Source organism: Gavialis gangeticus, unplaced genomic scaffold (genome assembly GCF_001723915.1).
Source record: "Gavialis gangeticus isolate Ggan-Ray unplaced genomic scaffold, GavGan_comp1, whole genome shotgun sequence".
Lineage (NCBI taxonomy): Eukaryota > Metazoa > Chordata > Crocodylia > Gavialidae > Gavialis > Gavialis gangeticus.
Genome location: NW_017728997.1, coordinates 52,782,329 through 52,795,467, shown reverse-complemented (window position 1 = coordinate 52,795,467; position 13,139 = coordinate 52,782,329). Strand labels below are relative to the sequence as shown.

General features: G+C 38.8%; 1 protein-coding gene across 8 annotated transcripts in view; it reads right to left on the bottom strand.

Annotated features, from left to right (window-relative positions):
• The window catches only part of PBRM1 (polybromo 1), a 147,576-nt gene that overhangs the window by 31,283 nt on the left and 103,154 nt on the right, over positions 1 to 13,139 (bottom strand). For 7 of the 8 annotated variants that reach the window (XM_019505222.1, XM_019505221.1, XM_019505224.1 and 4 more), the window contains 8 exons: positions 10,788 to 10,999; positions 7,942 to 8,127; positions 6,811 to 6,968; positions 5,581 to 5,847; positions 3,984 to 4,129; positions 3,430 to 3,587; positions 2,451 to 2,634; positions 784 to 994 (listed from right to left, as the gene is read on the bottom strand). In XM_019505222.1, the coding sequence (XP_019360767.1) occupies positions 784 to 994; positions 2,451 to 2,634; positions 3,430 to 3,587; positions 3,984 to 4,129; positions 5,581 to 5,847; positions 6,811 to 6,968; positions 7,942 to 8,127; positions 10,788 to 10,999 (1,522 nt within the window). The remainder of the gene's footprint in view (positions 1 to 783; positions 995 to 2,450; positions 2,635 to 3,429; positions 3,588 to 3,983; positions 4,130 to 5,580; positions 5,848 to 6,810; positions 6,969 to 7,941; positions 8,128 to 10,787; positions 11,000 to 13,139) is intronic. The other variant, XM_019505220.1, reaches the window with a different exon arrangement.

The following is a 13,139-nucleotide window of genomic DNA, read 5'->3' as shown; positions in this document are numbered from 1 at the left end:
AAAAAAAAAAAAAAAAAAAAAGGAAAAAAAAAGCAAATCCTAGGAAATTCAACACTGAAAAGTACAATGAGTGACATATCTTTAGTATGTATCAAATGACCTGACCACATTACAGAAGTTTTAGGAGCAAATAAATCAGAATTGAATTTTACATTATCCAGTGACAGATGACTCAATTTACAAGCCACATCTTTTTCCCCAGCTCATAAGAACTGACATACTGGGTCAGAACAATGGCCCATCTAGCCCAGTAACCTGTCTCCAACAACGGCAGCAGCAGATGCTTTAGAGGGAAATCATAGGAAGAGGCTATGACACCATACACTGCTCCCTGGTTACTGACTGGTATTGGGGGGGCATGTGCCCCCTGACTCAAGAGGCACCAGACACGCATGCAAATTAAAATTAAAACCTAACAACCTAAATTTTGAAAAATGACTATTGATTTTTAGTGTCCAATTTGAGTGAATTTAAAATTCTGGTTCATTTCTAAGGAGGCAGTGATCAACATTTTCTGAAAATGGATCAAATTGAGCAGGGGAAAAAATACTTCCCCATCCCCAAATCATTAATGACTTCTGAAAATATTCCACTGTGTGAAAAAAACCTACTGTGATAGGTAACATTTTATAGTCTAGAAGTGTTTTAAATAATCATCTCATTGACTGTTGAGCTATAGTATAATTCCACGAATGTTTATTTTTGTTTTCTTGATTGTTTTGTTAGGGGAGGAAAGGAGAATACGGAATGGAATATTATAAAATTTTGCAAGTGCATCTTTACCTGTGGTGGAGTATATGGCATTATATCCAATTCACTAGCCAGTGGAGTCTGAAGTTGAGGCATAGAAGGTGCTTCAGAGATGTCACCTTCTTCATCTCCCATCTCTTCAATATCCTCATCACCCCCTTCCAACTCAGCAAATTTTGCTTCTAGTTGCTGAATCTTTCTCTCCAGTAGTGGAGATGGCTCCTTTTGTGGAACTATGGGTTTTCTGAGAGGAGAATAGAAAGAGATTACAATTACATCTTTGCCTGCATGAGAAGCCATTTCTAACCCTTATTTGGAGATAAGCCACATAATATATATGCAAAACGGAACCCAAAGAACACTGTAACAGTCCCATTTTGGTTCCATCCACCCCTCCAAGTAGCAAGTCAGTGTGGTTACACTTTAAATATCCTGTCTTTACTACATCAAAACACTAGCTATTACAGGCAGCCCTCGATTTACATTTCAAGTTACAACATTTCGCATTTACAACGTTTATAAATTGACACTGTTTCAAATTTCTGATGTCAGTTTCAACTTTACAACGCTTGATCTGATGCGATGCCACATCAGTAGACAAGTTCAAGACTCCAGAAAAACCTGGAGCCAAGACTCCTGCAAAGACTCCAGCCAAGAACCCTTCAAAAAGTCCAACCAAGAGTCCTTCAAAAAGTCCAGCAAAATCACCTCAAAGAAGTCCTTCCAAATCAATATGATTGTTATTTACAGTATAAATACATTCATGTAGCTATATTACACATCTATAATTGACTGAGTACAAACTTTTTGGTTATTTTTGGTGAAAATAGGGTATTGGGCCTTGGTTCAGGAACCAATCCCCCATTTATTACATTGCTTCCTCTGGGAAAATTGGTTCTGAGTTACAACATTTTGACTTAAGATGTGGTTTTCAGGAACCAATTATGTTGTAAGTCTGAGGGCTGCCTGTATTTTGTTCTTTATTTGCAATAGAATAGGGTCATTCTAGGCTATCTGGAATAATATGGACACTTCTCTAAAAGCCTGTTAAGAAAAGTATCATCAGGACAGAAATTATTTCCTATCCCATGATGCAGTATGGAAATAATGATGGCAAAAGACCTCCCACTTTTTAGTGTTTCCATAGTCAGTGTTCAGCAGAAAATGCTCATATATCTGATGTGACAGTCAAGCCACTTTGTTTAATTTAGTTTTATTGCTGGAAGGCTCTTATTTTTACTCGTGGGTTAGGATGAAACGGATTTAAGAAACTAAGACTTGTTTCTGCATAATCTTTAAGGAAAGCATTTGTTTAGCATTAGAAATTTTAAACAGGTATTTTGTTAGCATTTTTCTTGGGAATCAGTTACACCAGAGAATATACGTATTATTAACATCTATCAATATGGGGGCATTTAGCTATCTTCTCTGAGAGCCTAAGCATGACAGGTGACCCTTTGTTATTTATGATTATGCCAAAAGGACTGTCCACTTGAGAGCACAACAGCTTTTTTAAAAGCTTCATGTGAAAACTACATATCCATGGATATGAAAAAAATGAAATGGGAGGTAGAAGTTGAGGCCATCTGGGTTTTTTCCATGCGGGTTTTAAATATTTGTAATTGGTCTGATTTGATATTCTATTGCAGTTACATTTTTTATTTTACAGAAAAATAAAATTTAACCCTGTCACATTTTACCTAAAATAGTAAATTTCATCATCTACTACTTTTGCAGACAGCGAAAACCTCTTAAGCCCTTTAAATTTCTTCATCTGCTTGTCACTCTCATTATAGCGACTCTCACAAAGAAAAACATCATTTTCAGATATTTCTGTTGGTCGACAGGAAAGGAAGTCCTTAAATGATAACACAGCACACTTTCCTACAAAGATAAAAAGAAACTGATAAGAAAGTGTCCTGTATTCATAACTCCAACAAAGTTTTTCATAAAACATAGTGCTTTATTATACTCAACAAATTATGCCAATTAATTATCCATTGTTCAGTCTGTCAGAAAATGGATTCCTACCAAATTAACCCAACCAAGCTTTTTTAATGTGAGATAGACACAAAAATTTATAAAAAACCAAAAGAACTCTTCACCCCCACCTTGCCAAAAGGTTTCATTGAAAAACATTTCTTACCCCCAAACAGCAAAAAACATATTTTAAAAAATATAAACATTAGAAAGTGTAGAAATGAGTAGATAATCTCACAAGTTCTATACTGTCATGATTTTTTAATCATTCTTTTTTCAACTTAATTTAATGTGACATCCCAAATGTTGCAAAGTAAAAATAAGGTACCATGAGTAAAAAAAAGTCCAATTTGGTTTTTAAAGGATTCAGTTCCAACTACCTTTTAGTACAGCCAAGTTTTTTCTGAGAAATTAGACTGGAATGACATGTCTGTGGATTTCATAGAATTCTGATTTCTGGTTATAGGGGATGGTTGAGAGTAAAAGTAACGTGCTATGGTGGGAAAGCTTTATAAAAGGAAAGGGTCTTTCAGAAAGCATTAAAGATGGTCAGCCATGTAGTACACAACAATGAATTTGGATAACTTTCTTTCCCATCCTAAAAAACAAGGCCACACACAGCTATTATTCTATCTCATTTTAAAATGTAAGAGTTAGGAAAAAAGTTAATCCACTGGATTTCAAATGGTAAATAACTACCCAGGATGCATGTCATAGGACAGGTCTCTTCTAGGTTACTCAAAAACACTTCCTTCTTGTAAAACATTTTAGTTGGTTCATGTTCAGTTTCTTCAGGATGTATGAAGATTGGACCAAAAAAATATGCAGCTCCATCCCGTACCCACATCTTTTCAATTCTAAAAGGATAGACAAGTAATTGATAGAGAAATAAACACACTTGTGTTCTAAATAAAATAAATGCACACAATAGGTTGTTATGAAAAGCTATCAAAAGAGAATGATTAAAAGAAGTAAAAGAGTTAACTTGGTCAACATAAATGATTCTCATTTTTTGTAATTTATTATAATTGCATATTTGTCACTACTGGCTCTATCTGAAGCTTACAACAGACTGTGCTAACCAACAATAGTTTGACATTGAACTAATTATTTTGTGACAGAGGATAGGTAGCACAAGAATAAGTTGGTTCATGTTTCCCTGTTCTTTGGAATCTATAAAAGTAGATGTAATAGTTTTCTTCATTAACAAATTTTTCACCACAATTTTTAAACACAAGAGAAAATATACACACCTTCCCACCCGAGGTCGCACCAAGCCATGTGATTTTATAAAGACACAATCGCCAACCTTAAGCCACATATCATTATAACAGAGCTGTTCAAAGTAGTGGCAACCAGGTTCTCCATTTGACATTTCCACTGGAACATCTTCTTTCTCCTACATAAAAGCATGCATTTAAACACTGGTAAAGTAAAGGAGCTGGAGGTAGCAAAAGTGAAACACACTTTATTCATGTATTTTTTTAAATTGATAATAAATGTAAAATTAAACTTGTATAAAACATACACATTAAGCCCTGAATTCTGAAAGCTAAAAGGTAAGACCAATACTGCTCTCAGTTCAAGTTCTTCACCTTATAATTTTTTTAAAAGATGACGCTTTTCAGGATGGTAATCCAGAGCCATTTTGTTGGTTTATTGATAGAAAAGTTATAGCAAAACTACAATACATCTATGTTTTTTGGTTTTTTTAAGCATATCATCATATGGTCCAGGGGTAAGTAATCAGGTATTATTAGTAAAGGCAATCATGCCTTAAATACAAAAACATCACCATTCAGTGCATTATTTTTTTATAAATTTCATAGTTTGCCCCATTTAATCCTGGAACCTGTATGCAAGATTCATGTCACGATCCGCTAAAATGTCAACCAAGGATTGTTCAGCTCACAGTAGATGCTCATCATGAGCACCTCCTTAAATGTTCAGATTTTTAATAAAATATTTTATCATGGGCTAAAAGCAAATCAGAACATAGGCCTCTAGCTTCTTTTTTGGAGGTCTGTTTGGGGCTGACAATAATCAGATAGTGCCTATTTTAGTTTGAAATTATATGACCTTAAAAACGTGTATCAGGCACATAAAATAAACATAAATCCTAGGGGCTACATGTCTTAAGGGCTGCACAGGCCACATTAGATGCACAGCATAGCACCTCTTACCACTGCTGCACTCTGCACCCATGGGGTAACCTCCCTACCCCACCCCATATGCACAGTTCCCTGGCCCATGGCCCTGATTCCTCCTGACCACTGGAGTGCAATCCCAGATTCACCCTCAACAATCTTGGGACAAAGGGAGAAAGTTGAAGAAGGGAGAAGGAGGAGGGAGAGTGAACCTGAAGACTCTGACTGCTATTGCAGCTGGAGTGATGGCTGGGGAGCGGGGGAAAGGGGGGCACAGGAGGCAGCATCCAGGTGAAAGCCCAGGGGCTGTACATTAATCCCTCATGGGAGCAGGAGTTGGACAACCTGCTAGTTGGACAACCTTGATCTAAATGACAGTGATTGAAGGAGGTTAATCTAAGATCTTCACATTTTATAAAACTTGTGTATGACAGGTTTAGAAAGAGTCAGTGGTCAGCTAATAACAACTTCAAGGAATAAAATCAAGGCTAATACTTAGTTTAATTAAGATTTCAATTATTTTTATGGAACATGAATGTACACACATTTTATTTTTTAAAACACAAACATCAAATGTAACAATTTGTTCTTATTTCTTTAGCTTTTTAGAGGCTGTGAAAATCCAGATTATGAATTGCTATATTTTCATCTTTTCTGATCCCAAATCCTCTTTCATTCAATATTGAGCTTATTCTCCGCATACCTTTTCAAGATGAAGGATACCATCTCCTACTTTATTATCCTCTAAATTTTCACCATGTTTTTCTTCATCCACTTTGTCTGTATTAGCAAAGACAGAAGCAACACGGACCACAGGCAGAGGTACATCTCTTGGGATAAACCTTACAGAGCTAATGGGCATAGTCCACAATTTAATCTTTTTAAAAGACTTTGTCTTTGCAGAATAACGTGACTCACAGACATAGACATCTTCATCTCTAAAGGTTTCTGGACATAATTTAAAGTACTCCTGTGGAAAGAAGAGAAGAGATCATTTTAGATTAAATATTTTAGCAACATTCCCACACACAGAGTTTAAACCACCAACTCTATGCTTTTTGCTTGCACTTGCTGAAAACAGTATCCCATGAGGTTGCTACAACCTTTGTACGGAGTTTCTTTCTTTTGGTTTGATATCTGAGTTGCTAAAATTAAAAATGTGAAAAAACTTTAAGTGTCTTACAAATAATTCAAGTTACCAAATTATCAGCCCAGAGAGTTATAGTATATTTATCTATAAAAATAGGTAAAATTATAATTACAGGCATGCATGTACTGCAACTTTGCCTTGCAAGATACCTAAGCTCTGAGCAGATGAGACTACCACTACTTTGAGAGAGGAATGTAAATTCCACCCCCATTAAATCTTTGGTGGTAACACAAGTATATTAATTAGCACCCAACATGGTTAAAGATGTGCTTGTTACATCAACACAATGCCCATAAAAGTCTAGCCCAAGAGAGCTGGTTCATTTTACACAAAAAAGCATTCATGATTGTAAGGACCTTCAGTACAACCCATATTGGTGGAATCTAATGGGTGATGTAGAAATGAAAGATTATATTCACTACCATACTCCTGAGGCATCCAATCCTCCTCCTAACAAAAACTAATATTTGTGGAAAATATATTAAGAGTGTACCTGGGATTTCCCTACTACCCTTACTGGGGAAAAAAAAAAGAAACAAACAACTTAATAATGATTTAATGCATACATGAACATGATTTCTATAGAAAAACTCATACTAAAAAGAGTACAAATTTGTCTCTTGCTCTGTATTGTGGATTAACTACAATGTATAATACAGAAAAATACCACCAAACAAAAAATATTAATTTCATATAGGTTCTGTTACAATCCTTGAGTCTTAGTTTAATTTGTTAAACTAATTACATGTTTTGCATTACACTTTAGTCAATTTAATACGTTACCTTAACAAACATGACCACACATTTTCCTAAAATCTTGCTAACAGGAACTTTATTATAATAGTCACTCTTAAAAACTTCTTTTTCCAGAAATTTTCGTGTTGCAAGATGGAATGTTTCATTTGGCCGATAAAACCAACAGCCATATAACCATTTTTCTCCTAAAAAACATAAAAAACATGATATTTTCTCTACTGAATAAACAAAGGGGATTGTATGTACCATAGGTTGCCAACCCCTGTTCTATGCTAAATGGTCCTGTGCGCTGTCTCCAGGTCTGCCAGCCCCCTATATCAAGTGCAGTGCACACAGCCTGCATTGGTCCTGAGTCTTACTATGTGCCAGCCCTCAGGGCTGGCCCAGGGCATGTGCTGGCTGTGGCATGTGGGCTAGACATGGCACTGCATGTGGTCTAGGGTGTGGGTTACATTGCAGCAGCCTGGACCATGTCACTGTACTGCCCACAGTATGCCCAGTTAGGTCTAGCTCATGTGTTGCATGCAGAGTGTGGGGTTGGGGCCAGTTCAACAACTCACAGGCCAGATCATTTGGCTCTATGGGACAAAACTGGCCCACAGACAATATGTTTGACACCCTGAGCTAGAGAGTCACCCATTGCTGATAAAGGACACCCAGGAACAAATAGGTGAAATTAGTGCTTAATACAGTTTAACTGTAAGCTTGCATAGGGTATGCAGCATTTGACCCCGTTATGGAATTTAAACCACAGGTTCTGAACACATCTTGTGCTGTGGTGCGCTCAAAGCATTCAGCACTGGTTGCATTGTCAACAGTGAATACTTTTCCAGGCACAGAAAAGACCCTTTTGTTCTTCCCATGTTCATTAAAAAGCAGAAGTTGATGGACTTTTAAATGGGCAATGTCAAGACCAAAAACAAGCCTGTTTTCATCTGCAGGATGTTCATAACAAGGGAAAAAAAGAGGCTAGCTGGCACCCAGCAGAATTTTTCCAACATGTAAAACCTTTAGATTGTTTAAAAAGTAATCACTATACATATACTTTTCTAAGTAAAAACTAAATACCCAAGTAAGGAAAGCTCAAGCTGGAAGTATTAGCAGGGAATATTTACAATTTACAGTGCCTTTGTTTTTATAAAGTAAAGAATTCCTTACCGGCTGAATCTTCCCACAGCCGCTCAATACAGACTATATGAGGTTGTAAATTGGCTTCTGCGGGTTCTACATAGACATAATCCCCAACATGGTACATGCTATTTTTAAAGCTGCAATCCTGGCTGTAGGTCCGATGCAAGCTTGTCAGACCAGTTCCTCCAGCAGAATCTTCGCTTTTTTCAGCTTCTTATTTCAACATAAGGGAAAATGGAAAATCACCAAGTCAAAGCTAAGGAATGAGATATTCCAAAGGCTATCACCTTACTACCACGCATCTCTTCTCCTAGAATCCAAGCTGTAGTAACTTTGGCCCCCCTCTACATATTGCAAGTGTTGCACAATTAACTAGTTAATTAAGCAGTTTCCTGGAGATTGACTACACGTGCAAAGTACTGATAACAATAAAAATCTCCAACCAGCTATCAAATTAGACCTTGAAAATGTATAGCTGGTTACTATCAAAAACTTTAAATTTGCATGTGTAGCAGGATCTCCCATGAGGCTGGGAGCCCCATCAGCTTTAGGCTCCCAACCACAGGGGTGACTTTGCCCAGCTGGGACAGAGTCCCGCAACTGCTGGGAACTCTCAGCCCCAACAACTGTGGACTCTGGGTCCCAGCAGAGTCCCACAGCTGCAGAGGCTGGGTACCTGCAGTATGCCTCCCGATGCTGGGACCCAGCTGTGTCCTGGTACAGGGCACAGCTGTGATCTTCCAGCCCCAGTGGTTTCATGCACCCCTAGGGCAGGGAGGTTGCTGCAGTGATCTCCCAATCATGGGGTGTGTGTGGGGTGCCCTGGCACCTGGGAGCCCTTCAGCTGAAGGGATTCCAGCCACAAGAGCTTGCTTCTTTCCACTGCAGGGGGAGCCCAGGCTTGGGCTCCCACTGCACTGTCAGTAAGGCCTGGCGGCACCAAACTGACTAGCACCACGAATTAAAGGGACCACAGTATAAATGTGAGCCGGCAATACGATGCTGTAGCCAGTAGGGCAAATAATACTCTGGCATGCATCAATCGATGCATCTCCAGCAAAACCAAGGAAGTGATTCTTCCACTCTACTCAGCACTGGTGAGACCACAGCTGGAGTACTGCATCCGGTACTGGGCATCACACTTCAACAGGGACATGGACAGGCTTAAGAGAGTCTGGGGGGAAAACCAGGAATAATGGCCACAAACTCCTGGAAGATCGAGTTCTTCACAGTCAGAGTGTCCAGCCTGTGGAATAAGCTCCCTCCAGAGGTGGTGCAATCACCTACCCTGGAAATCTTCAAGAGGAGACTAGACTGTCACCTTGCTGGGGTCACCTGATCCCTAGTTATCTTTCCTGCTTAGTGCAGGGGGCTGGACCTGATAATCTCCCGAGGTCCCTTCCAGCCCTACAATCTATAAATTCTATGAATTCTAGGACATAGCAGGATCCCCTTCTGCTAAGTGTCATATAGACATAATAAGAAAGAAAAAAGGCTCCCCCTACCGTTATTTTTCCCAATAACCAAAGTAAAAATGGCACACCAAACCTGTCCCTACCATTGGCTTTCAGTTTCCAGCACAGAACATTTAATATGTTCTATGTTCCACCTATCTTTTCGTTCTTGGCTCCTAGTTCCCAGTGGAATATTTGAGTCTGTGCTATTCTCCACCTAAATTTTTTTACTGCTTCTGGTGGTGCTGAAGGTAAGTCCCAAATGTTAAGTAAGTTTTATTGAGCATTCCCTATAAAGGGAAGAGGAACTCGTTACTAGTAACGAACAAGGAAGAGAAGTCTTCTTTCACTACTGAGAGCCACCTGCCCCTTCATAACAGTAATTTGCTGCAGGCAAAAAATAAAAATAAGCACTATTGACCTTAGCATTGTAGGGAAAAAGACAGCTACCTGTGTTTTATCACACTGGGGCTGTAAGAGGGCATGGGGGAGGGGCAAGGGGTTAGGAAAGACTGGAATCCATAGGCAATGCATGGGGAACTCTGGGTGGCGGGTAGGGGGCACGTGCCCCCTATGACAGCGCGATCTCTGGCTGGTAGGGGGGCATGGAGAGCACTAGTGTTCCCCCTGAAACTGGCTCCGTGCCGCACGCAGAAGTGCCTGCACTTCCGCCACCGCTGTGCTGCTGGGACCAGTCACCCATGCTGGAATCACCCTCTTCTCTCCCAGTGGCATGATGTCTATGGCCAACTTTATCCATTCCTCAAAGCTGGACCTAAAGCCATGAACAGCAGAGAGGCAACAGGGGAACACAGAGACAGAAGTTCTTTACAAAGGCCACTTTGTCCTATACAATGCCATAAGCCAGTTCCTTTCCCTCTCAGAGCACCCCCAGCAGGAACTCTGAAGGGCTGGCTTAGAACATCCCCTTAGCTATATTAAAAGCAAGACAAGAGACAGAAGTTGTGTCAAATGACTTTTTTGAACGCTGAGAAAGTAAAAAATTTTCAAACAAGAAATGACAACATTTAATTAGGATAAAGATTTCCAAGTCTGTGAGAACATTAAGCAGCAGGGAAAAAAATACATTAAAATATTACATTACTTGATAATGCCTCTGGAGTTAAGTCAGCAACACCTAAACATATTCCACTGAAAAACAGAATAGGTTGACATTTGGCTATATATATTTTAAATGAAAGTTGGAGATATAGCTTATGTATATGCACATGGTTTGAGGAAAAACAGGATGATGATAATAAAAAAGTAACTTTCTCTAAATTTTGAATAAAAGCTTTACTTGATGAATATAAAAAATATAACATGCTTCACTATGGGGAGCTGCATAATAGAAGATGCGTCACATAATTAGTCTTTTCTAATGTTTATAGTCCAGATTTCTGGAATGAAAATAATTACCTCTTTTCTCTTCCTCTCGTTTGAGCTTATCCTCTTCAATTTCTTTTGGTAGTTTTTCCTTTTTTTCTTTTTCTACATCATTGTGAAGATGTTTGGTGGTATAGCTAAGTGCTGGTGACAAAAGAATCTCTCCATTTTTGCAGAGTTCATCACGGATTTTAATAAAGAACTGCTGAAGTTCTACTGCATCCTCATAAATCTCTGAATCAGTCCTGCATGACAACAGACATATCACATGGCTTATGCATGGCAACACAGTACCTTAAATATAATCTCAAATCTGCTAAAAATGTTACATTTGGGGATAAAATGGAAGCTAATATTGAGTGACAGAGTTATTTGGTATAATGTGAAAGCAAAATAAAATTATTACATCTTGCTCTGTTGCTAAGAGCAATCACCTCTTAAAAGTTTTTAGAAGTACTTTTGTAATTAAAATCAAGAAGAAGAATGTATACATATGTATTATAATTTTTTCTGCAATCAAAGTTTTAAAGAATGAAACATATGTGCTTTACCTTCTGATTGGTATTTAAACACCAGTACGTTATATAAGCACCTACAACATGGTTCCCACCAGAAATGATATGAGAACCTATGCAGCCTTTCAATAGGGTGAGAACTTGGGAAAAGAAGGATCTCCAAAAGCATATGCAACTGAATCCAGCCTTTGTGTAAAAGTTCTTATAAGATGAAAAGTTTGAAAATAGTATACAATAGCTACTAGTACTACATTTCTACTTGGGGCAAATGTTTATTGAACAGATTTTGTTGTTTATATATGAAAACTCAACATATGTTCAGCCAAACTGCTTTTCAAGATAGGAAGGTTAGGATTGGTTTGTCTGTTTGTGCTTAAAATAGAATGAGTGATATTCTGTGACCCAACTGAAGCATTTCCAATTAAAATAATGTTGAGTAAATCAGAATTCCATTTTGATTTTACATAAACAGACATTTGGGTTAACTGCTTTGACTGTCACTAAAAGCCAGAGTCAGTTTTTTGTATTTTAAATTACAGGGGTTATTAATATTGATAAGACTGGGAGAAAAGATAGGTTGCAAATCACCAGTGAGTTTCCTTTAAGGCTATACAAACTCAACTGCCTCTGGTTAAGAAAGCTACATGTGTCATCTAGACAAGTTAAAAACAAAACAAAACAAAAACAGATACAGGTCAATCTCAGGAAATCCCACAAATAAACTTCAGCCTCTGGAATGAACTGTTAACCAGGTAAACCTGATGGTGAGCAATCTCCCCTTGAGTAACTGGAATTCAAAAAATGACAAGCAACCAAAAAAAAATTAAACTACATTATAACTGGACTTTACTGCTTTCAAAAGAGACTTCTGCGAATCTGAAAAATAATTACCTGAAAAGAGTACTTCTGATCACCCACTGATCATTTTTTTCAGGTCTTTTTAAACTCTGTTTAAGAAGATATTATTGCCATCACACTCCTCCTTTTCTTTTGAAGTTATAGCAGTAAAACTCTCCCTACATATCCCAATGGGTTTTAGCTGACTTCCTGCACCAATGGAGAGCAAGAAGCTACAAGTCTGAATACTTGTGTACATTATAAAACACTTGCATAGCAGCAACTGTTGAGAGGCTTATTTACTTTCAACCCACTTAGTAGGTGAGATTTGCCACAACAGCTAGGGACAAACATTAAAAAAGCCTGAGCCTAAATTGATTCAATCTTTCCAGGTCTAGTTTAGCCTGCAAAGCTTGAGTCAATTTGGAGGTGGATAGACATTTCCTTTTCATTCCAGAAATACAGGCACATGCGTGCAGTAGCTCAGGCTAGAAGCGGGGGGGGGGGGCTAGAGCAGCCCTCCCTTTCCTTCCATAGTGCTGACCCGAGGCCCTAGCAGGATGCTCTGATTAGGGAGGGGTGTAAACCCCCACCATGCTTGCACCATCCCAGGCTTTTCCCTGCTCAAGGAGCAGGAGTATTGCCAGACCCTGCATCTGTTGATACTGAGCTTTTCAATCTCCCTCTCCCTGCTTCTTTGTACTGTCTGCAAACCAGGCCATTTCTAACACCTTTCTCCACCCCCTCTTACAGACAGAGATTGCAGATAGCAGGTTGCTTGTCAGAACAAAGTTTATCAGCCCATCAAGCCCTACAAAAGAAAACATCTCTCATTAGTTTCAGGCTTTTCTTATCTGCAGGGTTCATTTGCATTTGCAAGCCACTAGCTGTCTGCCTTTATCCCAGTGAAACTGGAGACCCACACAGACACCTCTCAGCGTTAGTTAGCATGGGGGGGGGCATGACCAGATGCCAGGTCCCTGTGCTGAGGTCCCTGCCATGGCAAAGAGGCGGGAGGGAGGAAATGATCTGT